Source organism: Coturnix japonica, chromosome 11 (genome assembly GCF_001577835.2).
Source record: "Coturnix japonica isolate 7356 chromosome 11, Coturnix japonica 2.1, whole genome shotgun sequence".
NCBI lineage: Eukaryota > Metazoa > Chordata > Aves > Galliformes > Phasianidae > Coturnix > Coturnix japonica.
In genome coordinates this window covers 9,486,284-9,512,666 of record NC_029526.1, presented here as the reverse complement: position 1 = coordinate 9,512,666, position 26,383 = coordinate 9,486,284, and the positions used below count along the sequence as shown (strand labels likewise).

Sequence of the window (26,383 nt, the reverse complement as noted above, 5' to 3'; positions counted from 1 at the left end):
ATTTGCTGGGATAAAATCATTCTTCCAAGCAGGTCTACGTGCTCTGTCTGATACAGTGATATTCAGAGCAGTATTCTAGGCATTCTTCTTGTTTATGAAACAGAACGTCTTGATCTTCTGTACCGATTAGAGCTTGGCTGATTGTGCCGTAGAAGAACAATTCAAGTTGAAGCATAAGAGCTTCCTCAGAGAAAGATAAAGCACCTGAATGTCTACAACTCACATTCCAGAAAAATCTTGAGGTCTTTTAAGTGTTTCTTCCAAAGAGCATAAGTATGAGCCAGTATTTTTAAAAGTTCCTTCAAAATACTTGAATCTGGCGATCTCATCCTGAAGATATAAGATGTTCCTTTTATATGGCCCAGCCATAGACTAGAAATGCTGAAAACAAATGAAAGCTGTAGTGACCAGAAAGGACTGACACAGAAACAACTCGTGCTGTTGCTGAAAGACTTTCTCTTTATCCACCCAGCTTGTGACAAAGGCTGAAGATTGCAGGGGAAAGATCAGTATGGGTGAATGTAATTCTATGCCGGAATCCTGAAGAATTGAGGAACATGATCTTTCTGTTTAGTATTTCAAAATCTTTCTCAGAATGCTATTTGCAAGTCATGCTCCAGATAGTATTATGCAGAGGGAGGAAGAGGATGGCTAAAAATTTCATTATTCCAGATCTATTAATTTAGGGTTTTTTTTTGCAACTTGCTAAGTGTGAAATGGAGTTATCATCCCCAAATGCTCAGATGAAGCCATGAATGAATGTAAAACAAATGTAAAAATGAATGCAGGTTTTCATCTTCTGTTAAGGGTGCCTCAGTTAATTTAAGGACCCTGAGGACAGGAATAGTTTTTTATTTGTATGTTTGTACAGAAGAATGGTCACGTTGCCTGACGTTGAATGTCTGCAGTTCTTTGAGCAGGAATTGAAGGCCCTGTAGTATAGAGCAAAGTTAACTAAAACTGTACAAGTATGTTGTATAGAATCCAACTTCATCAGTGTGTAGCCCTGGAAAGAGCTGCATTTAGTCTCTTACCAAAGATACAGTTAGAGATTTGTGTTCTTTTGGATAAGTGACATGGTTTGCAAATATTTGCAATACAAGATAATAAGTTCTGTGCTTTTTCCAATGTGAGATGATTGTTTACAAGCAGATGATATAGCTCAGAGCTTTAATGTGTCACCAGAAAAAAGTGATGTGAAGCTAAATATGCTCGTATCATTCAGAAAAGCTGAAAACTTTCTTCTTGGCCTTTATTTAAGAAGTAGGAAAAAAATGAGTTTGGTTTATTTGTTAGTGATAAGAATTTTACCTTATGGAGTTTAGTTCTGAGCAGTTCAAGTGAAAACTCCAAGGCTACCAAGTTGCCACGGTTGTTGGCAGGAAAGCAGAGGTTGACGTAGGTACTCATGCATCCTTTACCTATGGTGAACAAACTGACGTACTGTGCTACCTCACAGGGGTGTACAAATAAACTGCACTGGGCACGAAGTCGTGTAGATACACAGGTTATAATACAGAGTTGAAGTTTTGATGGTATTGTATTTTGCACTTCTGTATCAGTTACTTTTGAAGAGAAGCTGAAGTTTTTGTATAGAAGAGCAGGGCTGTGTTCAATAAAAACTTTCCAAAAATAATGGAAGTAAGTGGACTTTTAATTCTAAGGGTTGTTATTTTTTAAAGAAACTTCTGTGCTAATAAAAATTGCATGAGGTGCAGGGAGGAGCTGCCAATTATTAGAACAACGTACTGAACAAAAGAGTGTGTTTGCCTTTACTGGAAATATGTGTGGTTCTGTATGAAACTGTAGAAAGAATCCTCACTGAGAGAGCTTCCAGTTTTTCTGCATATCTTGTGCTGCTTTCAGGAAGAGAATGGAAACATTTTCTCAAAGCAATCCGATTAGGTTAATAAACCTTTTCTTTGTATAAATGCTGCAATAACGTCCAGGGTAACAGATTGTGATGTCAGATTCAGCGCTTTGACCTCATTTCATATCCAAAGTGAATAACTTGTCTCCAACTTTATAATGCTACAAAATAATTCAGGTGATAAGTGAACATTATATATTTTGTAAGGATTTGACCATAAATTTAACATGGCTTTGTCCACAGTTTATTATTTTCAGGTGTATCCATGTTGTCGGCACTGCTTTAAATGTTATTTCTCCTGCAAATATTTATTCATAAAACTGAAATAGTTCTGTGGGTCATGGGACTGATATGATGTAGTTTGGCCGACTTTGGTCAAGTGCACTTCTTGCTTTATCCACGTGGAAAAGTGATGCATCTGACCTGTGCTATTTTGAAATTGATCTCTGCTTGGTTTTGTGGTTAGAAGAGATTCTGGTCTGGTTAAGTGAAATCTGTTGCTCTGCAGATGTTGCTGGACACGAAGTCTTTTGAAAACCACTAATAATACATGTTTTGTTTTTATATAGGAATGTTAAATTTTTGTGGTGATGGGTTGGTATGATAGAGTAAATCCGTAGTTGATGCACAAGATTAAGTGAAATGTTTTTGGGAAAAGTGCATTTTCTTCCTTTGAAGACAAGACAGGAAGAAGTTTTACTTTCCCATTTTAGTTTCTGGAAGAGTTAGATTTTATGAAGTTTCATTAGAATCGTCTGGTACAGTCTGACAAAATCAACAAACTGTAAAGATGCAGCTTCTTTTCAGAAACCTCTTGTTCTTTCAGCCGAGTAATATATCACCTCTTCTTGCATGTGCTATTTGATATATTCTGATCCAACATGTGAGTTACCCATCTCTACAGGAAGGTGTGTTGCGCTGTGTTGCAGTTGCTTGGTGTGATGAGGAATAAATTGTATGAATGTGGGGTGTCTTGCATGCTATGCCTGTGCTAAATATGTTTCTCTAAAAGGAATCCCAATATGAGCAACATTAAACTGGTACCGTTTTCAGCAATGGGAAGCAGTTAATACTGATTATTGAGCTCAGTGATATGTAAAAACCTGATAGTGCCTTAAAGCATTGTTGACTTAGTAAGCTTCCTATCCTCTACATAGCAGTCTCTAAAGGTTGTGTTGTCAAGGTGTGGTAGTTTGTTTTGTTTTGTTTTTTCTCCTTTTGCATCACACCATCATCCTAAGACAAACAGTTCATTAGCTTTGTTTACCTTACCCTGTATGGGCAGATAGTGTTTCCCCAGCAGGCGGTGTTTGAGGGATGATAATCCATCTGAAATAGTCCAAACTCGGTGATCTCAGAAGATTCACTCAATACATTCTGAAAAAAAGCAGAAAATAGTAATTGCAGCTGTAGAAATCCTCAGAGGGTAAATACTGCCCAGGTTGACTGAAATATACTGTTGTGTCTTCAAACACAGGATGCCTTTCTTCCTTTACAACTTACTGTTGTCTTTCTGCTTTGATTGGGCACTCTGTGTCTTTTAGGTAAGACCCAGAATTTTAAGAAGTAATACAACGGAGATGTTTGTTTTATATTTTATGTAAAGAGGAGGAATTGGTTTTTATTTTTTATTTTCACTTAATTTTTTTTTCTTTTCCTAAAACTGATATTTACTTTTTGCTGTATGGAAGATACTGCCTCAGCTGACTGGTGGTAAGCTGTAGGTTGTGTGGGAGGCCCTTGTGGCTTACTCATGTTTATACTGGGATGCCTGTCCTGCTGCTGCTTCTGTTCACTCTGTTTTCCCTTTTAAAGGTTTTGGTTTCTTGTTAAGTGCTTCATGTGGAGACTACAATAAGAAGCATATAAAAGTAACTAATCATGCTTAATGTAGTCTTTAGGAATTATCAAATAATTAGGAGGAAAACTTTACATTCACCCATGAATTACTAACTTAAATATGACATAAATCACTGTATCACAGAATTGTAGGGTTTGGAAGGGACCTCTAGAGATCCAGTCCAACTCCCCTGCAAAGCAGGCACCTTAAGCAGGCTGCACAGGTGGGTCTTCAATATCTCCAGAGGAGGAGAATCTACAACCTCCCTGTGCAGCCTGTTCCAGTGCTCCATCACCCTTACTGTGAGGATGTAGGTGTGGAACTTCCTATGCTTCAGTTTATGGCCATTTCCCATTGTCCTGTCCCCACAGAGCACTGAAAAGACGTTGGCTGTGTCCCTTTGACTCCCACACTTAAGATATTTATAGATGTTAATAAGATCACCTCTGAGTCTTCTTTTCTCAAGGCTGAACAGACACCAGTTGCTCAACCTTTCCTAAGAGAGGTACTCTAGGCCCTTTATTATCTCCGTGGCCCTCACTGGGCTCTTTCCAGGTGATCCCTGTCTTTCTGTACTGGGGAACCAAAAAGTGGATACAGTGCTCCAGGTGAGGCCTGACCAGGGCAGAGCAGAGGGGGAGGATCACCTCCCTAGATGTGTTGGGCACCTTTCTTTTAATGCACCTCAGGACTGGCCTTCTTGGCCACCAAGGCACTACTGCCTCATGGCCAACCTGTTGTTCACCAGGACCTCCAGGTCCTTCTCTGCAGAGCTCCTCTCCAGCAGGTCATGTCCCAGCCTGTACTGATACTTGTGATTATTCATTCCCAGGTACAAGACTCTACACTTGCTTTTGTTAAACCTCATCTAGTCTATTGCTACCCAGCCCTGCAGTCTGTGCAGGCCTTGCTGAATGGCAGCACAGCCTTCCGGTAAATACGGCTTAAGATGCTGTAATTTGTACTGAAATGGCATGTTGTGAAAATTGAGGCACCACAAGACTTTTTGACAGGCGTTCTTTCTTGTTTTGTAGGATCTTAACTTTAAAACAATAATTATGGAGTACTACTTCTGACCAGTAAAAACCCATTGTCTTGCCCAAAATAGGGACAAAGAAATGTCTATGTTTCAACTTCAGAGGCAAAGATATCCCAACAGAGTAATCTGAAAGATATGGAAAACAGCTGATGGAAGAAGTTTCTGTCAGACAGAACAACACGTTAGCTGTAAGGGGGATATACAGATGCATTCTGTAAGCGGCTGTGCTGTTCAATATGATTTGTTGGTATGCGTGTAAGAACTCAAAATGCTGTAGACTGCCTTACTAATAGCATTTGAGACACCATAAATAGTTTAATCTGATTCTGATCATCACATTCATATGATGTAAAGAAAAAAACTATTGGTTCTACTGCCAAGCCCACACTGATTTCATTTTCTTGTGCTGCTGAATCTAGTCACTCTACTTTATTCTCCTAAGCTTTTTTCCTTTTTTTTAATTTTTTTTTTTTTTAATTTTTTAATTTTTTTTCCTGTTTTGCACTTGAATTCAAGTTGAAAATGCTCTTGATTGTATGTACCTGGTATGAATTGCTGGCTGAAAGAGGGGAAGTTCATTGTTCTGAACTCTGCTGTGAGTGTTACTATCTGCGTAACTGAAGCACTGCTTTAACTCTCCTGCTGCGTGTGAGAGAGAGCTGGTGTATAAAATATTGCTTTGATTGCAGTTAGTCTCATTCATGGCTTTAGTATAGATTAATCTTAATAAAGTAGTTGGTAAATGCAGGACGTGGTGTGGTCTGCTCCAACCACATAATGTTAAAAAAAGCTTTGCAGGAAGGTTTTATTTTATTTTATTTTATTTTATTTTATTTTATTTTATTTTATTTTATTTTATTTTATTTTATTTTATTTTATTTTATTTTATTTTATTNTTTATTTTATTTTATTTTATTTTATTTTATTTTATTTTATTTTATTTTATTTTATTTTATTTTATTTTATTTTATTTTATTTTATTTATTTTATTATTATTTCTGAATTAGAATTTTTGAGAAAATAATGAAATATGGATGTAACAGATATTATTAGGTCTAAGAAGAAAACACTTCTTGTGACTAAAACCAAACATAAGTACCTTGGTGAGTTATAAGAATGTGTTTCTGTTACTGTGGTTTTTAAGTTTGCTGGGGTGAATCTAAAAGTAGGAATAAGAAATTGAAAATAGGACTGATCCTTTGGACTTGTGATCAGAAAGTAAGGCATATTTTTAATGTTCAAAGCTTGCAGATATCATAGTAGACAAGAGGAAACTGAGCTTTTTGGGAATAGATGGAAAATGTAGATCTAGCACATCTCTATCTGTTCATTACAGTATTCATTGGGAGGTTCCTATGGTCATATGTTGCAAGCTTGTGCAGAATCTAAAATTGTTATTGACTAACAGAGTAACTCTGGATGTAGAGCAAGATCCTTACACGGGGCCTTGGCAGGAAGGAGTAGCAGTAATAACATGGTGTTGGGTTGCTTTGGTTTTCCTCCATACGCTTTGGAGCACTTCCCATTGAAGTGCACTAGCTGTTGTGTTTGGTTGTGCAGTAACAATTCGTACTTCCTACTACCGTCAGCAACTGTGGATCAGGGTACAGACATGTTTTCTGTCAGTTTGTGAAAAAGGGATAAATGTGAAAAGAATTATTACTTGTACATGAAGAACATAGTTGAAAGAAAAAATAGGGAAAATATGAGCCTTGCTTACTTCTTAGGTCTAGCAGCTAATGGTTCTGCCGGGGACTATTAATGCATTGTTTATCTTAAAGCAAATATAAGGTGAACTTTTTGTTCAAGTAATAATTCCACTTATCTTCTCCTGGAATATCTGTGGAAAGAGTCATTGTTTTATCTCTTAACTCTATTGCAGGTTAGACAGGAAGGAGAGGTCCTTTAGCAATGGAAGAACTTGGGCAGAATTGACTACGCTAGCAGGCTGCCCTTTTTGTTCTGCTGAAAGCACATCTCCCTCCATAAGCAAAAGAAGGTAAAGTATTTAAACATGTTGAAAGGAAAATGTATTTTTGGGTAGGGGAAAAAAGCCAGACTATGTACAAGGACAGATTTAGGAGCTATAAAGTAGGCACGATTCCATGGGATGCGGTTGAAAATGCCTTCCTGTTTCTCACAGAATGGGCAGCGTTAAAGAGCTCATCAATTTTTAGGTATCAAATTAAAGCAAAAGAGAACACTGGGAGAGAAATACTTTTCCTAAACTGAACAGAGTTACATGCATTGTTTGTTACGGTGGGAGCAGAAACAATTTTGAAAAAGCGAAGTACTTTGCTGAGTACTTCAGAATTGTTTCCATAATCCTCATGCTAAAGGCAGAGGCAGCGGGGAAACATTTTTAATATGATATTTGCATCTGATAAGCAGTGTTGTATTAGGTTTTTGCTTATGTATTCTATGGAGACCACCATAATAAAATGCTTAATGAATGCACTGATTTGAAATAGTTACTGAGGTTGTCGGACAGTAGAGGTGTGATACTCTTTTTCCATTTGAATAACAGTGTCCTTTTTGAAAACATGCTGGCAAATAGTTTCCTAGCGCTATAATAGATTTTTGTGGCTATCCTTCATTGACATCAGAATCACAGTGATGGTTTTTGAGAAGTTTCTAGCTGTCACTTTGGGATGGTGGGAAAAAAAACCTTTCAAACATTGAACCTGAAGACTTGATGAAATTACCATCCAAAATATGTTTTTGTAACCTTTTTTTTTTTTTTTTTTTTTTTCTTTTCTGAGGGAAAGACAGTCTTGACTTGAAGCTTTCATTTATGTTGACAATGTCTTTGTAGTTCAGCTTTTTAATCCCCCATTAGCCACCTAAGGAGGAGTTTCAAATTGGGCTGCTTCAGATTGCGCTGCTCCTGTTCTTTGCTTTGTGGCATAAACAGATGTGCTAAGGACATGGATGAGATAAGACTTCAATGTTTTTATATTTTTTGTTTTCCAATCCATTTCAAAATTATAGCTCTACTGCCTTAAGAAGTTCTTGCACATGTTTTTCTCTAGTCTAATTTATGTTCACTTATCTGCTTTTATTCTTAATTGCTAGAGGCTATACTCCCACTTGTGGTATTCAGTTTCTGTGGAGCTACCAATAAATTCAAAGGATGCCCTGCTGAGAATAGGATAGAGGCTGAAGGAGTGGGAGAGAGAAAGTAGAACAAACTAATGATACTTATTAGAACTGCCTGTGCGGACTAATGGAAAGTAAACTGTATTTATGGTATAACATTTTAATAGCATGTATAAATTGAACAAAACCTGTTGTAGCACTTCATATCCTATCCAAAAATTATTCCTCTTTTCCTAATTTTACTTGTGTAGTCAAGTTGTCCCCTCAGCTGATTATGTCTAGACTGTAATTCAGAGAATAATTTTTGAGCCACAAAGGGCAATTTCTTTGCTCTTATCGTTCTAGGTTGACTAATTTTCTGATTAATGAAAGAAGTGCTTGTGCAGTTGGCCTTGTTTTGAAAGACTTGCTGCTAGCTTGATACAAACATTCTGGTATGTGGTAGGTTGGAATTTACTCCCTCTTCTTTTCTCCTCCGCTTTTACTATGTATTCACTAATGCAAGGTGACCAGATCTGTCCTTCACTATGGAATAAGCATGGCCAGCTGAACAGTGATAGACATTACTGCAGCCTTCTGAGGTGATGTGTTTCTAGGACTGAAATAGGTTATTTTAGGGTAGGTGGAAGAGTGTTAGCGTGGTGCTGATGAAAATGCAGACATGTTCTTGTAAGTGTGCAGCTCTGCAGAGCACAAGGCTGTGTCAGACTGCAGTCTCCAGGCCAGGGATGTGTCCTGAAAACTGTTTTTCAGCACTTTGGAGATAGAAAAATATTTTTTCATTCTTCAGGGAATTGTTCTGTATGAAAGTGCTTCTCTGGGAGAATTTGTGCACGGTGGAATCTCTCACCCCAGCAACTGTTCAGATGTAAAACAAAAAATGATAAAAGATATGAAAGAGGATGATGGATTGTGGTAGAGAATCAGAAGTGTACGTTTTGACCAGGATGGACATCCAGTACAGCATAGGCCATTTTTATTTTAATGTACTTTATGTAGGAAATATAAACTGCAGATTTTGCTATTATTAAAAAAAAATTCCCAAGTTTAAACAAAATCATTCTAATATACAAACAGTGGTAGGTGAGAAGACTTCCTTTGTAATAGAAACCGTGTAGTTTTTAAGACATCAGCTTAATGTCTGCAAATACTCACTAAGTATCTATAATTGCTGAAAGTTTATTCTTCACTTTGCAGACTGCCCTGCAGTGTAGGGCTGTTGTATTTTAAGGTCTTCATCTAAACCTCCCAACAAATAAAGCTGTTTCATTGCAGTGGAATATTGGCAGCAGCAGTGAAAACTTCTTTTTCGGAGGCTTGTAAATCTGTGATACAGAAATACTGTGTGTTTCTAATGCTCTTAAAAGTAATGTAAAATTATCCTCAACAAGAAGCATATGCTTATAAATCCTGGTGTAGTCTGTGCACTATCGTGACTATAGGAAGCAGTGTCTGCCACACGGAATATTTAATTTATAAAATTGGGATAAGGGTCGTGAATTGTATGCTAGAAATAGAAAATAAGATTAGAGGTTATGTTTCAGGCATGGAGCCGTCTCTGGGGGGGGAACAGAACAAGGTTACTTCAAGGTTTGGAGCCTGCTGGGGGTGGGGAGAAGGGAGGAAATCCAGCAGAGGCTAAAAATGGTGCCTGGGGGGGGATGCAATATATTAAGTAAAATTTACCAAGCGTCTCCTGGGCACCTGGTATTACAGCTGGTAGCTTTTGTGTACCATCGCCTGTCCCTGCCCCATTAGTCATGGGCAGCACTTGGGACTGCTGAGGTGGCTCTCCTGGGCTGCTGGCACGCCGTGTACACAAACAGACCCAGTGGCAAAAAGGTCGCTTTTTCTAAATGTAGCACTTGGGAAATGTGTTTGCAAGGGGTCTGGCTGGATCACTGGTCGATTCATCAGCTCATTATGAAATGTTGCTTTGGTGTATTTGGCATCTTTGCCACATGTTACCGCTGGCAGAGCAGTATTGTGTCGCAATTCCTGCAGCACAAGGCCCTTTGCCAGCACGAGGTGTTGTGAAGGAGTGTCATTTGGCTTAAACCACCTAAATGTAAGCCTTGCATTTTGCATTTGGTAGTTGTTTTCTGAAGTGAGGCATCAGTAAATACTGGGTATTTCAGTCTTCATTTGTGAATAGAAATCATCTCTGCTAATGAATATTGCAATACAGAGGCTCAGTTAATGAGGTGTGAAGTGAGGATCTTCCAGTGGTATATTTGTGTGGGGTGTCTTGGGCTGATGGTACTGGGTGCTTCTGAGGGTTCAGTTTTGCTTAGGGATGTGTTCCTCTGGGTTCCAGTCAGTAGATCATGTTATTTTCTGCTATGGGTTGAAGCATAAATGCAGCCTCTTCTCCAAGATGTATTATACCAGCATAAGTATCTCTTTGTGTCCTCTGCTGGGAGAGAAAATTCTTGCACAACTCAGTGCAGAGATTTTGGCACATAATAAATAACCTGGTGACAAATCATGCGGATGGATGAGAGCTTAGCTGTTTACATAAAACTGTCAGTACTTCAGGACATCGTGAGGTGGTCTGACTGTGCATCGTATGTTGTAAATTAGGTCAGATAATTATTTCCCAATTGATAATTTTATTGGAAAATATTGAGAGTTCTTTGGGGCATATTTTCTATCAACTTTTGTTTTAAAAGAGAAAATCACTTGACATGGAGTCACATCAGTGTTTATCTGAACAGCAGCTCAACTGCTGTGTGTCTTTCCATGCTGTGTACTTAATGTAGTAGCTTAAAGCTGGAAGTTGGCAGAGCCGTGTGTGCTGCAGAGCCGTGCCGGTGGAATGCCGTGTATGCATTTGTTAGCAAATTGCTGTTGTGTTATTTTTATTCCTTAGTAGCATCTGCACTGATTATAGAATGGGAGATTTATTTTCCAAGTGCGTACATTTATTTTTATTGAACGAAGTTGGTAAACTTCATTATTAAGAGCGTGAACTCTTTAAAATAAGCAGAACAGTTGCTTGCTGATGCATTGATGACTTCTGCTTTTTTAATATAAAGAAGGTGATTTAAATCAAGCTAGTTTTCCTGGGAACATATAAATGTAAAACTAAATCATTGAGGTCTCTGAGAAACCAGAACTTTCTCCCAGCTGTGTCAGTGTAAGGAGTGGATGGAGGCCGAGCAGTGCTCTAACAGCCCTTAGCTTTCAGGTCGTAGTTATTTGAATTTTAAGTTGACCTGTGGCCCATTCTGACATTTATACCGTGTGGATAAAAGGCAACAAATTATTCCGTGGACTCAAATAGAGAGCAGGATTACTGAAGCAGCTAATAGAGGACAGTAAATGCAGGAGTCTGGTTTGATCTGTGGCCATTGTAGTTAACATGGAGTGGTACCTGCTGGGACGCATAGGCTTGCTTAAGAAGGGCAGGAGGAGAATAATGCTTTTGTCTCTGGTGCTTAACTTCTGTTTGGACCAGCTGCTAATGGGACTTAAAGAATTTTTTTATCAAGGCAGAACTGGGTAAGCACCGAGTTTTGGGTGTACCTGGGGGGCAAAAGGTGACAGTTGGCAAGGAGCTGCTATGTTTTTCCCTTTGGATATTTATTAGAAATGTAAAAACTGGAGAGTACTACTACATTTGATCTTTTCTAACTGATTGTGTTTTGACCCATGACTGTACAGAGTGAGTCGGTGCTATTTTAAATCTCATCTATATTTAATTAAGACTTATAAATTCTGGTCTTAATGAGGAAAGGAAATAGCTGTGCTGAAAGACATAAGCAGCTCTTTTGATTGGAAAAAATGAAGAAAGGTTATGAAGTATATATGCTGCCATTTCTAGTTTTTAATCTTTAGGAACTCAAATTACTTGTCACCACTGTTCGTTCATCAGCTACAGAAATTACTTCTACATAATTGAGTATATAAAAATGTAGATTTTTTTGGAAGCAAAGCATTTTGACAGTTTCAAAAAGTCTCTTGTCAGAAAGATTAGTTCAAGAAGGATTTTGGAATCGAGGCTAAAACTGTTCACCTACTAAAACATAGGAAATTGTGATTTGCAGTAGAGTTGTAAGGTGCATTTGCAGCATTATGTACACGTGGATGTTTGGTTTTGTTATAGGAGAGACTGCTGTGCACACTGGATTGTCCTGGTTTATTCATATCCTGTGACTGTGAATCAGATATTGCTGTCTATATACAGACTGAATTGCCAGCCAACTTTGGGCCCAAATATGGTAAACATAATTATGTTCATTTGCTATAAAAATACATTCTCCTTAGTTTAACATTTTCCATGATTACAGTTTTCTGATAATTCCATAATTTTCAACATGAGAGGGATGTGAAAGGCCTAATTATCATGTCCTTCTCTTCTGTATAGAATAGTTTGTTATCCTGGGCAAAACTCCAGCTGCACACTGACGAATCTGCTGCTGCTCAGACGCAGTGAGCCTGTAAAGCATTTGGAAAGGCAGAACACAGGAGCTGTAGTGCAGGGACATGAATCTGTGCATTAGCTGGATGACAAAAAAATCTCATAGTTGCAACTGTCAGGAGACGGTACGTGCATGTGCTGATGTCAGGTTTTCTGATACGAAGTGCTCCCGTTTTCTATTTCTGGAGATGAAATTTGTATTTCAGAATGCTTAATGCTTCTCAAGTAGGAGATTTTCAGTGAATGAGTTGGGTGAGGGGGAAGGAAAATATTCAAATAGATAAAGCCTCTAATGCTGGAGAGAATAATTACAAGTAAATATTGAATTAGTCCTAAGTATCAGTCACAAGGAAATAGAATGGCAATATAGTCACTGAATATGAAAAAGTGAGTAGTTTACACGTGGAAATACTTGCTGATGGTAGCCATTTCATTTGCATAAGAAGACAAAGATTAATATATTTAATGCAAGTTAGAAAACATGTTTGCAGGCTTTTAATTCTTTTTTTTCTTTATGTATAGACTTGTATGAAGGGAATGTTGCAGTTGTGTTTTGTGGCGAGCATTGAGAATTTAGAAGCAGTGTTAATAATTTGGGAAAGATGATTGATGTTGAGTTACTCCAACTGTTTTGAAACGTGTCATCATCCTTGTTATAAACAGGCAAAAAATCTTATAAAGGCTTCTGAGGATTTTTCGTACATGGTCTGTCTCATGCTCCTAGTACATAAATAAAGCTCTTCTGTGAAGAAAATATAAATGCACAGATGATTTACGATTTTCACTGCCTTGAAACATTACTTTTGTCTAACACAACTAAAATCTTTGGGTACTGAAGTGACTCTGAGCTTTAGTTTTCTTTCTTATGTTGCCTGAACTGCCAAGAAATGTAGTTGAGGAATATTTATTTCAGTGTAGAGGATCGAATTCCAAATATGTATATGCTAATAAGTGTAAGTGCTGTGCATTTGTGAGGCGTAATTTCTGTGTTGGCTGGAAGCCTCGTCTAGAAGTTAACAGAAGTATTTTTTCATTCATTGGTTTCTCAATCAGCTGTTTCAGAGAGCAGCTGTAAATAGGATGGCATCGCTGTGTGCTGCTTCTGAGCATCCGTAACTTGTAGTGATTAAGGAGGTAAAAAAAAATATAAAAAGAGTATAGGGACGTAGCCATGTTTTCTGGTTTTCCCAGTGTCCCCTCTTTCCCTCATCCTCCACCCCCCAAGCTCCTTTGCTGATCTAAGACTCTTAACACTTATATTCAGCATCAGTCTGACACTTAACAAAAATAGTTGTAACACTGAGATCAGGCTGGAGCCCATCACTTCCCATATGAGGCTGCAAATATTTTTTCCCACATTTGCATTGATAAATTTATCCATAATGAATCTCATTTCTTATTTTAGGCCTTCAGTCCTCTAAAGTTACGCTATCCTTTGTGTGTGTATATATATAGTAATGTATGTTGTATGTCATGCTTAAACACTGTAGTATTTGACTTGGGCTGTTACTCCCACTTGTCTTTTCAGGTCCTGTTTAAGATATGGTTTGTTTGGGGGTAACGAAAACTTCCTCAGAAGAACCTGACTTAGAAAGAAGAGACTTTCAGTTATCTCTGTAAGCACTTTGCCAAAGGGTAGGAATCATTCCAGTTTCCAGGGATGAAGAAACTTTTCATAAAGTATTTGAGACCATGAACAAATCATTTTAAACAGGTAGGAATTAGGATTGTCTGCTTTCCATCTCTTCCTTGAAGCCATGGCCTTCTGTACTTTGACTGCAAGTGGCTTCCTTTCAGAGATAGCAGGCATCTCTTCCCAAGCAGCCTGTAGGTAGTGATGAGAATTGAAGAACGCTGTAGACAGTGTATTCTGAGAGGCAGAGCTGTGTCTTCTTTATGGAAAGCTTATAGTGTTTATGCTTGCTCTCACTGTGGTCCCATGAATCTTTGTTCATCTAAGCATGTTATACAGTTCTGAGAGAGCGAAAGTGTGAATGCTTGTGGCTGTTTAGTGCACCCTTTTGGGATGTGAAGATAGGTCTTGAGTCTCTGGCTGTGAATCACATTGCACAGTAATTTCTCATGCTTTCTGCAAGTGCTTTAAGCTGCCATATCAAGAATGGGCATTATCTTCCTTCTCTTCATGCAGAGTTTTCTTTCAAGAGAGAACTGGTCCTGTTCTTAAACCAGATAAGCACCTACTGCCAAGGGAGGATTGAAACAGTGATCCTGATCTGACACAGGCATCTATTTTTGACGTTCAGGGAGGTACTCAAGGCTGAAAGAAGGTTTGGTATAACACATTCCTTTCACTAGCTTTTCCTTTTGCTGTCATATCTTACTGCTGAGATTTTAGTTAGTGCCATTCTGTGTTACTGGTCTTTCTTAAAACAAAATGTGAGAAGCTGTTACATAGTTCTGGGGCAGTGCCCTGGAAAAAAAATAAATGCATTCAGTATACTAACAGTGCTGATTTTGGTTTAGAAGATTACCTACTTTGCCAATGTATTTTATAGGGAGTACAGCTGGATAGTTCAGGACTACAGATCCTTTCCTGAATGGTTAAGCACTTGTAAGTGAGGCGGTATGGTGCTGAGTAGTGAAGATTTTCAGTCCTTACCTGGTTCTGAAAGTGTGTTTTTCAGTGGTCTTCAGTTCTGTCTGTGATAAAATCCACTCCAAAAGAAAGTCCTCAATGATTTGTTTCTTTGGGCACAAGAGGTGGGGTCAGTTTTGTTTTTACTTTTCATTTAGGACACATAGCATAGCTGTGCTTCGGGAGTATTTTTCAATAAAGTCCAAAAAACACAAGTTGGCACAAATAAGTTAATAGTGTTATTTTAAGGAGAGTCATTTTGGAGGGGAAATAGAGGCCTAGACAAAACATAATAAATAGTTTTAGAGACTGTCTATAAATATTAGATACTTTGTTGGTGAAATTTGACTTTGACAAGCTAATAGAGTTGCTGAAGCCTCCTGCTTAAATCTAATAAATCTCCATACTTCTATTTGTAATTGTTTCACCACTAAATGAGAAAATCAGTTTCTGTTATTAACAAATTAGTCTGTTTAGATTTATATAAGACCCAATAGAATGCTCAGTTTGAGTTGAGTTAAACCATGGGTAACTATCCACTCCCTTGGATTGTGTTTTGTGAGTTGTGGTCCCCAGCTGATAGAAGGGAAGGCACGGAGCACATTTAGTGCTGTGGCCTTTGACATCCATCCAGCCCTGGAATAGCCAGGAGAGTGGGATACATCGTCTGGTGAGCCAGTATTAGAAAGGGTACATGCTGGAAGGGGGATGTTCCCCGCATGAACTTTGTGGGCTTGCTAAGGATTGGCTTGCCTTCTTGTTTTGGTTTGGTTTTTTATTTTCCCCTCCAGCTGCTCTGGGCAAACAGCCAACAAGGAATCCCTGCAAAAGCAATTCATGATCTAGCAAGAACTAAAATTATATCGGTATTATAGGCTATTTCTGTCTCTCTTCACCTTTCCCTCTTTGCCCTCCTCAAATGGAGATTTTCAAACACAAGAGGTGCTTGGATGTTCCAGCGGTTGCAGCCCAAGCTCTTAGAAAGGCTCTCAGCCCAGGTTTTTCCTTCTGACTCTGTAGAATGAGTCCAGGCACCTGACCAAAGGCAGCTGAATTTAAGTGGTGTGTGGTGCCAGCTGGGAGGCTGAGCCGTTGGCACAGGAATCCTCTCCCACCGTAACTGCTTCCTCAGCCAAGAAAGTGAATTGTTTGATATCTTGAGCATGTGATTTAGGAGCAGTGGGAGAGACACTGCTCCTGAGTGTAATTGACCTTATAAAAAATAATGAATTCCTACCAGGAAAGTAAGTTTAAAATATTAATAATATGAAGCATTTTTGTTACCTTTCATAAGTAGTATATGAGAAGTAATCTCTTGTTATTGTAGCTTCTCACTATCAGTCATGTTCCACAAGCTAACGCTATGGTTTTTGCATTGCAGGTTTATTATTGTGATGTTTAAACAAGCTTTCTTCCAAAATGCAGGATTTAGAATTTTCCAGCAATATGGATACTGTTTTCTTTTTATAACTCTGATGTTTTAACTGCATGACAATCTTTGCAATGTAGCTTAATTCTACGGGGTTTCTTTTTTACAGATGGAGTGTTACACAGAAACTCCTTAATGTTCTCATTAATGTTGATATAGCAACTTAAATATCAGTAGAAGTGGTATTTTAATTGAGGGTGGAGATGTTCTGGTTGATGGCAGAATTGAATTTCTCAGGTTACGAAATCTGTTAATGAACTCTTATTCTTTATTTTTAATCTCTGGCCTATGGATTTTAATATTTAGTGTTTTTAAATAAGTATGTGTTGTAAATGCTTATCATGCTCTGTTGCTGTGGATGCAATCCATCTTTAGTTTGGAATAGTTTAAAATGAATCAACTCCCAGTTAAAATCCGTGAAATTTCTTTGTTGATGTTTAAAATTGGGAAGAAAAAAGGCAATTGGGAACTACTTGTAGGGTATTTTTCTTAGCCTGTTAATTTGCTGGGATGCTGAAAAGTTTATTTAGAGGAATTAGTTAGCATAGTTTGCCCTAGTTCACTCTTACTCTCATCTGCCATTAGTTGTTCACTTAACAGGAGAAGCAAAAAAAACCCAGCTTGCACACTGCTGGTGGTTCTTGCTTTTGGCCACTGAAATAATAGGCTGTAACCAATGAGTGCGAGATGCTGATAGACAAATCTGTGTTGTTTAGGTAAGGTCTTCAGTTGTGATCCTGCTGTAGGTGAGAATGTTCGAAGACTGTTCTTTTGGAAATAGCACATGGGCTTTCCTTACCACTTTGCTTCTGGTTTGCTATTCAGTCGTCTAAGATCATTTCAGATTATTTTTGATGGTAACCACATCTGGACTTTGGGTTGGCTGGCCAGGAATAGGATCCACTGTACTTGTTACTGGCAGCAGAATTGAAAGGTGGAATAACTTCTTTAGTAGTGGAGAAACTTGTGGATTTGCACAAATTTGTGTAACTGAAATTGAGAGGGACTTGGTGTGCTCTCACAGGAGGCCTGTGACTTGGCAGCTTGCTGACCTCTTGGCCTTGCAGTAGGCTTTGTTTGTTCAGCCCTTTTCCCGGTGAGTTATCTGGCCACTGGGGTTGTTTCTTTGGAAGTAACCTTTTTGGGGAATGTTAATTGAAGGTAGTTATTTTTGTATTTGATTGTTTTACATGAATGGTGCTTATGGAGATAAGCTCATCCTGAATTTGGAGGAGCTCGTCATGTTAAGGGAGGTACAAAGTGTTACTTGTAACCTGAGCTTTTTTTTAGAGAGTATTTCAGATCATCTTATTGGTATGTGTGTTATTTACGTATATATTGCCTCTTTTACTGAAGTAACAATAAACTTCACGAAGGCCACCTTTGCAGGCAGCTCTTAAAATCAGATCAGAACCTATTCTAAAACACCATAAATATCTCAACATACCACTTCTGCCTTTATGTTGGTTTTTTGCTGTTCTCTTCCCTGTGTTTTTTGCTGTTCTCTTCCCTGTCTCACTGGGAAGGAGGGAATGAGCAAAGGGCCACATGGTGCTGAGCTGCTGCTGGGTTAAACTGCAACACCAGTATGGTCTACAGAACGTTTACGTAGGTGATAAATAAGTTGGCTGGAAGGACTTTGTCAGTCACTATGTAACTGGCCTGACTAGTGATAGACTTTTGTATTTTATCACTACTTCCTCCACTTAATTTCCTTTATTGATTCAGAAAAAATGCTGCCTCCTTTTATAGCAGGGTGATAGCATATGGGGCAGATTAGGGATTAGGCCTCATGTTACTCACGTAAAACAAACTGGAAGGTGCCAAATTCTGTTTGTATGAGAGTCTTCTGTGTTATTTTGTGTCTCTTGCAATCAGTGAAGCTGCTGAAAGTACTTGGCATTTCTTGGGAAGCATCGAAGCACAAACAAAAAATTGGGTACTGTTATGTTTAAGAAAAAAAAATGAATTCAATGTGCAGTTTTTCCTCTGTGTATATGCAGCAATTGCTAGAGCAGCTCATGCAGATGTCTGCTCAGCTATCTGTGGAAGCTCAAATATGTAACAATCCCTTGCAACAAGAGCATAAACAAGGTGATGAGCTTTTTCAGCGGCACTATGCAGCTTTCAGTGAAATGGCATTCAATGTAGAGCTTGCTTTATGCTGTATATTAGTACTATTTTTAACTTTGAATAGTATGTGAACAACGTTTTGGCCTTGATTGCACAGGGAGAGAATACAGCTTCATTTGTGGTATGCTGTTTTCAGTCTTCTGTACTTGATTTCTGAACACTTGTGTTTGCTACGAAATGAAATAGTCATACAGACCTCACAGTTATATGTTGGACAGATAGCATGTTGTTCTTGTAGCACCAGAATGAAATCCTTTGCATTTTTTTCTAATACAGCAAGATTTGGACTGGCACAAAGTTCAAATTGTTATAATACAGAGTCCCCAAGAGCAGTGGTGCATTGGAAGTATTGAGGAGGGAGAGGGGAGCGTGGGAACAGTCCTCTCTTCACTTTTTCAGGGAAAGATACAAAAGGAAGAGTGTTTACTTTATACATAGCATGTTGGAGTCTCATTATAGAATGTGTAATACATGCCTAGTGTTCGGAAGAGTCAAGATCGTTCTTCAAATAATTGTCTTTACAGATACAGAAGGCATAAGCCATTCTCTTTAAACCTGTGTTGGTTTTATTATAAATGAATTTCAAAGCCTGTGAAATGATGAAGAATTGCATGTGTTACTACAGATTTGACTATGAAATTGTCTGTAAGGCATATTGATCTCTAGCGTTAATAGAAAAAAAAATGGTGCGTTTATATTTCCTACAGCTTTGCATTTCATGTGTTCTTTCTGGGTGCAGCAGGTTGTGTTATCAGTTCAGTGCCTTCGCTTCCTGAAAGGCTCAATGTGTAATCAGAAGAGCCAAATTATAGTGCATCTCTAATGTGCTTGTATAATCCAGTGCTGTAGAGCTGAAACTCCTCCTTATTAGCTTTTTTTACTTCTGCTGCTAATTAACACATGTTGCATGATTATTTTTTAACTTCTTCTGCAATGTGAAACTCATATCTACTTAGGGAAGATAATCACCAATTTACTTCCACGGTGCATGAAAATTAACAAACTCTCTTGTTCTGTCTACATTTTTATGCAATCAAGACAAATGATTTAATCTTGCTCTCCACTGTAAGGCACTGAAGCTTGTAAAGCAAGGAGGAAAATGTTTTCAGTTCTTCATATGATATTGAGACCTAGAAAATTCCATTTTAATGAGTTTACTGCGTTCAATGTGAATTCTGAGAGGAGTATGAAGTTAGTTATTAGGAAATAAAGTAATCAGCTTCAAGTACTTTAATAAGGGATGTGCAGATGCAAACGGGAATGCCTGCTGTATTTTATCTGTTTATCATGTTTTTAAAAGTGCTAATGTAGAAGAAAATCTGCTCTGAATCAGAAGCAGAACTATCAGCAGCAGTGACTTCCTGAAAAACTTGTGTGTCTGTTTTAGTGGGTGTGAGACAACCTGGCTCCCTGGGTGATGTTCTGCCTTGCTGTGTAATGCTGTAACAGGATGGAAAGTACTGTCATAGCAGTGGGGTGGCAAAGTCTTTGGCTACAGCAAACGAGAATGTGCCCAAATGCACCAGCCACAGAAATGAAAGAAAAGAGCTGCTTACCTTTGGAAGGCCTCAGGAAGGCAGGGATCTCAGCAAGAGATGCCCTCACCTCCACTGCCAGCCCTTAAATGAGGGCTGGGAAGGGGTGCATCCTGCCTCCACCCCTTGTGGTCACTCAGGTGCACTGAGCTGCCCTGGGCTGGCCCTGCCTTCCCACCAGGTGCTCAGTCACTGCTTCAAGCTGTGACTCAGCATTTCCATTACACATGATAGGTTTGCAGGGTGGGAGGGGAAGGTTCCTTGACTTTGTAATTATTAGAAAGGGGTAACGTTAGAAAATGGGATAACTCCCCCTGAGGATTGCATTAGCAGACCTCTGCTGTTGCAGTGGGGATTATCTGTTAGTCCCAAGTTTGACAATCTAGGAGGACAGAAGAATTAGCCAGAAAATATTCAGCAGTGTTGAGTTTAGTGCCATGATGATACCAGCCTGTAGCTGCCAATCAGTCAGTGCAACTCTCCTTTCCTTCCAGGCTTACGTATTGTCAACAGCTTGTGCCTTGTGCAGCACACCGACATGCTGCAGGAGTTAAAATCGCAATGCTTCTCATTGTTCTATGACATTTGAAACATTTTTTTTCTCCTTCACAGGAAATGACCTAGAGGCCTTACAAATACATCTGTGCATTTTTGTTCTGAGTCTACGATCAAGAGCAAGTGCAGTCTGGAAGCACCACCACTTAATGTTACACCAGAAACAACTACCTCAACAAACAAGGAAAGGGGAAGAAGGCTGGCAGTCATAAGCACTCTAATTTTCAGTAGCTTACACTTGGAAAGTCTTCTCTACACCGAGTGCGGATTATTTTTCCCTCCAGTATTAAGAAGAGACACTACAAGTCAACTAATTTGGCAGACTGGATCTGTCAAGGCGTTTGAAGATATTTGATCTGCTGACATAAGGATTTGCTTTTTTTAAGGAAGGCGCCTCTGCACTGCTTTTATAATCGCTGTTGATCGGTGGTTTGCTCCACTTTTCCTGATACTACTAATTGGAAAATTGTATTAAAGTATTGCTTCTAAAAATATTGTTTGCATTGACAAGATTTTTGTAGACATAACAGCAAGTAATCATATTACGCTCATGAAGAAACTGTAGGTGATAACTTCTCTGCTTTTCTGTGTGCAGAGTGGAATACCGAACCAGACAGAGCATTACTAAGATACTTCGGTTTGCTTTCTGAGTACAGTTTATAACTGCAGCAGGGCTGCACTGAACACTGAAAATACTAAGTCAGCAAATCTGCTGCCTTTCTCACTGCTGATACAGATTATACAGACGCTTGCCTTTTGGAAATGCCTTTTGTGAAACCTATGTACACAGTCCTCCACTGTTACTGTACATAACTATATATTTCGGGAAGGAATTTGACAAGTGATTGTTAATTCAAGAAGTCCTCGGACAAGCACTCACTTATGTATTGCTGTAGTGCACAAGAAAGCAAAATGGACTATAAGCGGCGCTTTTTGCTTGGCGGGTCCAAGCAAAAAGTGCAGCAACACCAGCAGTATCAAATGCCTGAGCTAGGCAGGACCCTGAGCGCACCACTGGCATCTACAACCCCAGCATCTCCCCTGGTCTCCTCAGCTGCTGCAGGCAGCTGCAATCACCCCGTATCCCATACGACTCCAATTGCAGACATCCAGCAGGGAATCTCCAAATATCTGGATGCACTCAATGTATTTTGCCGTACGAGCACTTTCCTTACAGACCTTTTCAGCAGTGTATTTAGGAACTCTCACTATTCTAAGGCAGCTATGCAACTGAAAGACGTGCAGGAACATGTCATGGAAGCAGCGAGTCGACTCACAGCAGCAATAAAACCAGAAATAGCAAAAATGCTGATGGAACTGAGTGCAGGCGCTGCGAATTTCAAAGATCAAAAAGAATTCAGCCTACAAGACATTGAGGTAAGTTACTTTGGGGGATTTTGTTTTGCATGTGGATTTGTATTGTTCTTAATTGGACTTGTACATAAAAATCACTACTACACTGAAAGTTGTGCCTTGCTTTTGGTTTTGTGACTAATGCTGATAAAAAGAGAAGCATTTGATCTTTGTTCTCAAAAATATTAAGTTATTTACAGTGGCCATCTCCCAGCTGTGTCGGATGAGATATTTAGTGGTTACTTTTGTACTAAATTTAAAGATTTCATGAAATAAGATGAATTGTAATTAAATTGTACTGCTTACATAGTAACCAAAAATCAAACAATAGTTTAAATCTTTGATGTTGTCCTGCGTGGAGCCAGAAGTTGGACTTAAAGGAACCTGGTGGATCCCTTCCAGCTCTGGATATTGTATGATCCTTTGATTTCTTGTTCCATGTTAGTTAATTTCTAGTGATATTAGGCCATCTTCTAAGTTAAATCATGTTTTCCTTAGCATTATCCATTCTGAAGGGAAATTTGAACTCTTGGGAGAGGCATTTTGTCATCAGTATTCACATAAAGCTGCGTATCAGAGAAACTATAGAAGTTAGTAGTGAGAAATAGGTTTTTTCCATGTTCTGTGCTTAGTATGCAGTGAAGTAAGATTGGCTATATAATGAAGATACCTTTTCTAGACTTTGAACACAGTCTAATAAACCATTTGCACAGAACTGTGCAGAGGCAATTGTCATCTATTTTGACATGGCCGTAACGTACATAAGCCATGAAATAAGCATTAAAATCTCTTCATTTTGGGTATTGTGGCCTTAAATTCAGTGCTGTATCCATGCATGACTACAAGAATAGCGAGCAACTAGAGGGACGTGTAGTAATCAGACACCCAGAAAATAGGGCTTCTGAGGACAAACTAGAGAGACTGACTTTTACAGAAGAGAAGACGAAGAAGGAAAATCGGTAGTCGTCAGGTATGTAAGAAGCTGCGGGAAGTCATGGCGTTGTTCTGTCCTTTGTGTCCATGTAAGATGGAGTAAGAAGTAATGAACATAAATTTCAGAAGGGAGGACTCATTTCAGATGTTGTGGAAGCAGTTTGTAATGTCCAAGAATCGCTGCAGTGGTTTGCTACAAAAGGTAGGGAGCCTCCATCACAAAGACCTTACAGTGTGTGTTAAACTTGCATGCAGCAGAACTGACTCTGAAATTACTCCTTGGGACAGAACAGTGACCTTTTGAGATCCAATCCTAGTCTGCTGTTCTTTGATTTGAATACTGAACTATTTATGCTAAAATGTTACAATTTCTTTTTTTTTTTTTTTCCTCCTTATCTGTGTGAAATGTTAAGATTTCATAAACCTAGAAGCAGGATTACAAACTCACTTTAAGTCCACAGAATGGAAGCAGAAAAAATGTAAGGCTTGCACAGCTTCACCAAGGTCCAATGGGGAAAAGGGTGTGAGAGGCGGCATAATTTTTTCACAGGACTGAGGGGTAAATACAGTAATATCTAAAGTTGTTTTTCCATCTTCTGCAGTAGGTGACTGAAGAACGTCATTGATTTTTTTTTTTTTTTTGTCTGAAAAGGAAACAAGATGTTTCAATGTCTTGAGGGGCGGCTCAGAAATAGCCACAGGAGCCTTTTGTTTGGGGTGGGTGTGTTAGACTGCCCTTGACTCCTTGTACTTAAGTGTAGTGGAGCAACTACCCCTGGAATCTAGTTTATCTTGCAGGTAACTCTTGTTAGTGAATAGCATTGTGTCTTCCTTTTGAGGTGCTTTGGTCATATGAGATCACTCTTCCAAACTGCAGGGCATTGCTACATGGTTAAATAAAATAAAATGCAACTCTGATCACTTTCAGGACTGTATAAGAAAGAGGGCTGTCTCATTATCTGGCACACCAGTTTGAGTAAAGGCTCATTGTTAACATAATAAACTTGGTGTTTTAGTCTGGTCTGTTCAGTGGGTAGGGCTTGACATCACCAAAACCTTGAAAAATTGGTATAAATAAGGAAAATGAGGATAGTGGGGAAACCACTGAGTAAACCTGTTGTGGTGTCGTGTTTTTGTCTGTGGGTTGTTTTGTTTGTTTAGGGAAAAAAAGCCAAAGCCATTATACTCCATTATATAGAATGGTGTTTGGAACTGCAGATCATAGTGTGTATCAGGACTAGAAGACTGATGCTGGTTACTTGTTAGTATTATTTATGCTTATCTTAAGCAACAGATTCTTTAAACATTTGCTTTGCAGGAAATTTGCATGGCATCACTGTTCAGCACTGAGATCTGGCGGTTTTGCACGTGCGTTTTCTGTATCAAAATATTCTAAAATTGATTGCATGCACCCATCACAGCGTTAATGTGGGGCAGAATGTAACCTACCACTACAGCCTCATCCAACACTTCTGTTTGTATGTCGTTGGTTTAATTAAACTCATCACCTGCTTCAGTGACAAGGATGTCTGAAACTACATCTCCTCGGAAGTAACTTTCTTCCTAAACACAATGACAAATCCCTTTAAGGCTGGGTTATCCAGGGAGAGATGGCTGCACTACCTGGTAAAGGACTAGGAGAATTGTGGTGCCAGGAATGTATTTCTTGGGATAAAGTTTGCAAGCCAGAAGACCTCATCATATTTGCAACATAAATGATTCTAAGAAATAATATAAGAAATTGTCACCACCAGCAGAAACTTACAAGTTGATGCCTGCAGTAACTCCAGTCCTTTTTTGAATATTACACAATTTCTAGGTTTTAGCTTGTTCTCATTATGGTCTAAAGCAGGGGAATGGAATGCTTTGCATGGCAGAGTAGAGAAAAGTAAAGTAGATGGTGATATTCCTCATTGTGAAAACACCACATCCGTACGGTAATGTAGTTCTGCACGTCTCACAACATGAAGTGTGTCGCTTTACACACTTTGGTACTGCTGGACAGCCTGGCTGTATTTAAAGTGGTGGTGGTTGCACTTTCCCACCATGAAGACAGAGATATGGCTCTTCTGGAGGAAAATCTCCATGAACTGAATTTTAAAGCAAAGTGAGTTTGCTATGTAGAGTGAGCATTTAATTCTATGGTACAGAAATCCTCCACCAATTAGTCTCTATTTAAGCAGTTAAAGCCACTCTTGCCCATTTCTGAGGAAGACTGGAATGGATTATTTTTCAAACAAAACAGAAGTTTGGTGAAGCAGATGTTGCTATTTATCTTCACTGCTTAACATTAAAAATTACGCTAGGAATGCTGTGTGGAGCCACTTAAACTCAATCATTTGTTTATTTTGAACATTATTCCCAGGCAGGAGAAACCTCAACCTCTGTACCTTAAATATTCTTTGAAACTTAATCAGCTTGAAATTCCTAATGAGTCCTGGTTTTCTTCTTCCCCCAAGAACCGCATTCTTTGTGCATAGAATTATTCCCATTGCAAGTTTGTTTGTTTGTTGACTGGAGTGTTTTTATAAATGTTTCCATCTCTGTAGTCAGGAAAGTTGAAGTTTTATTCATCTTTATCATTTGCTGAGTGCTTTTTTAACAAGGCAAACTGCATTTTCAGGGGTCAGTCAAAGTACCAAAAATGTTTAATTTTATGCCTCATACAAAGAAGGGAAGTGATGAAACCAGAATGGAATGTCAAAAGGAGACCGGATGCAATGGAAAAAAAAAAGAATTGCCACCACGGATCCTTTTAAAGTAGATAGCTAATGCATATAACTGTTCATATGACTACAGCGCCTTGCCAGTAAGATCATTGTGTCTGAATATTTTTGTTCCAGAAGAATGTAGCTGAAAATGAGCCAGATAATTTATTTGCTCTAAGGCACGATGACTTTGTACATTATCTTTGTATTTTCTGAATTATTACTACTATTCAAGTCTAGTCTTTTTTAATAAATCAATATCAAATATACATTTTTAACCACCTCATGACAAACTTCATAAAAGAAACAAAGCATTTTGAATAGCTCTTAAATTCTTTCTGCAGCAATTTTGGGAAAGACTTGCTTCTCTCCTGCATCCCGGATGTGCTTTGTTGCAAGCCTCTGTTCACTTTAGAAAGTGTGGCCTTGCAAGCAGGCAGAGCACTTGTGCATATGCTGCTTTGTCCTCAGAACTGCCTTTTCACGTGGCTGTACTGCAACTGCTTTACACATACTGTCTACATCTAAACACTTGGTTTTGGGGGTCTTTACTTTGTTTTGCTTGTAGTAATTATTTTATGTACCTGATACCGCGGAGTAACTTAAAGTTGTTCATTCTTTACTTCTGAGATCGAGGTAAGGTTACTTACAGACAACACAGAAGCTTGAATCGACTGTATCAGTCTATCGCCTCTTAATTTGTAGAAGCTATTGCTCAGCGTTTACCATAAATAAACAGTTAAATGTTGAGTGCTATTTCTGGTCTGAGGCATTAATACTTCTTTGTGATTTTAACGTAGTCACTTAACCCAAGCATTGGGCAAGAAAGAAGGGAAAAAAAATCTGTAAAATCTCTTATTGATATAAAAT

The 26,383-nt window shown here is 38.7% G+C and overlaps 1 protein-coding gene across 10 annotated transcripts in view; it reads left to right on the top strand.

Annotated features, from left to right (window-relative positions):
* The window catches only part of KIAA0355 (KIAA0355 ortholog), a 47,401-nt gene that overhangs the window by 4,725 nt on the left and 16,293 nt on the right, over positions 1–26,383 (top strand). The window contains exons 2-5 of one of the 10 annotated variants that reach the window (XM_015873996.2): positions 6,632–6,748; positions 8,194–8,282; positions 11,957–12,071; positions 20,577–21,896. In XM_015873996.2, coding sequence (XP_015729482.1) covers positions 21,402–21,896 — 495 coding nt within the window. In that variant the 5' untranslated portion in view covers positions 6,632–6,748; positions 8,194–8,282; positions 11,957–12,071; positions 20,577–21,401. Of the gene's footprint in view, positions 1–6,631; positions 6,749–8,193; positions 8,283–11,956; positions 12,072–12,371; positions 12,397–13,823; positions 13,986–14,286; positions 14,560–20,576; positions 21,897–24,171; positions 25,615–25,655; positions 26,150–26,383 lie in introns of those variants that run through there. The other 9 variants (XM_015873995.2, XM_015873998.2, XM_015873994.2 and 6 more) reach the window with 9 other exon arrangements.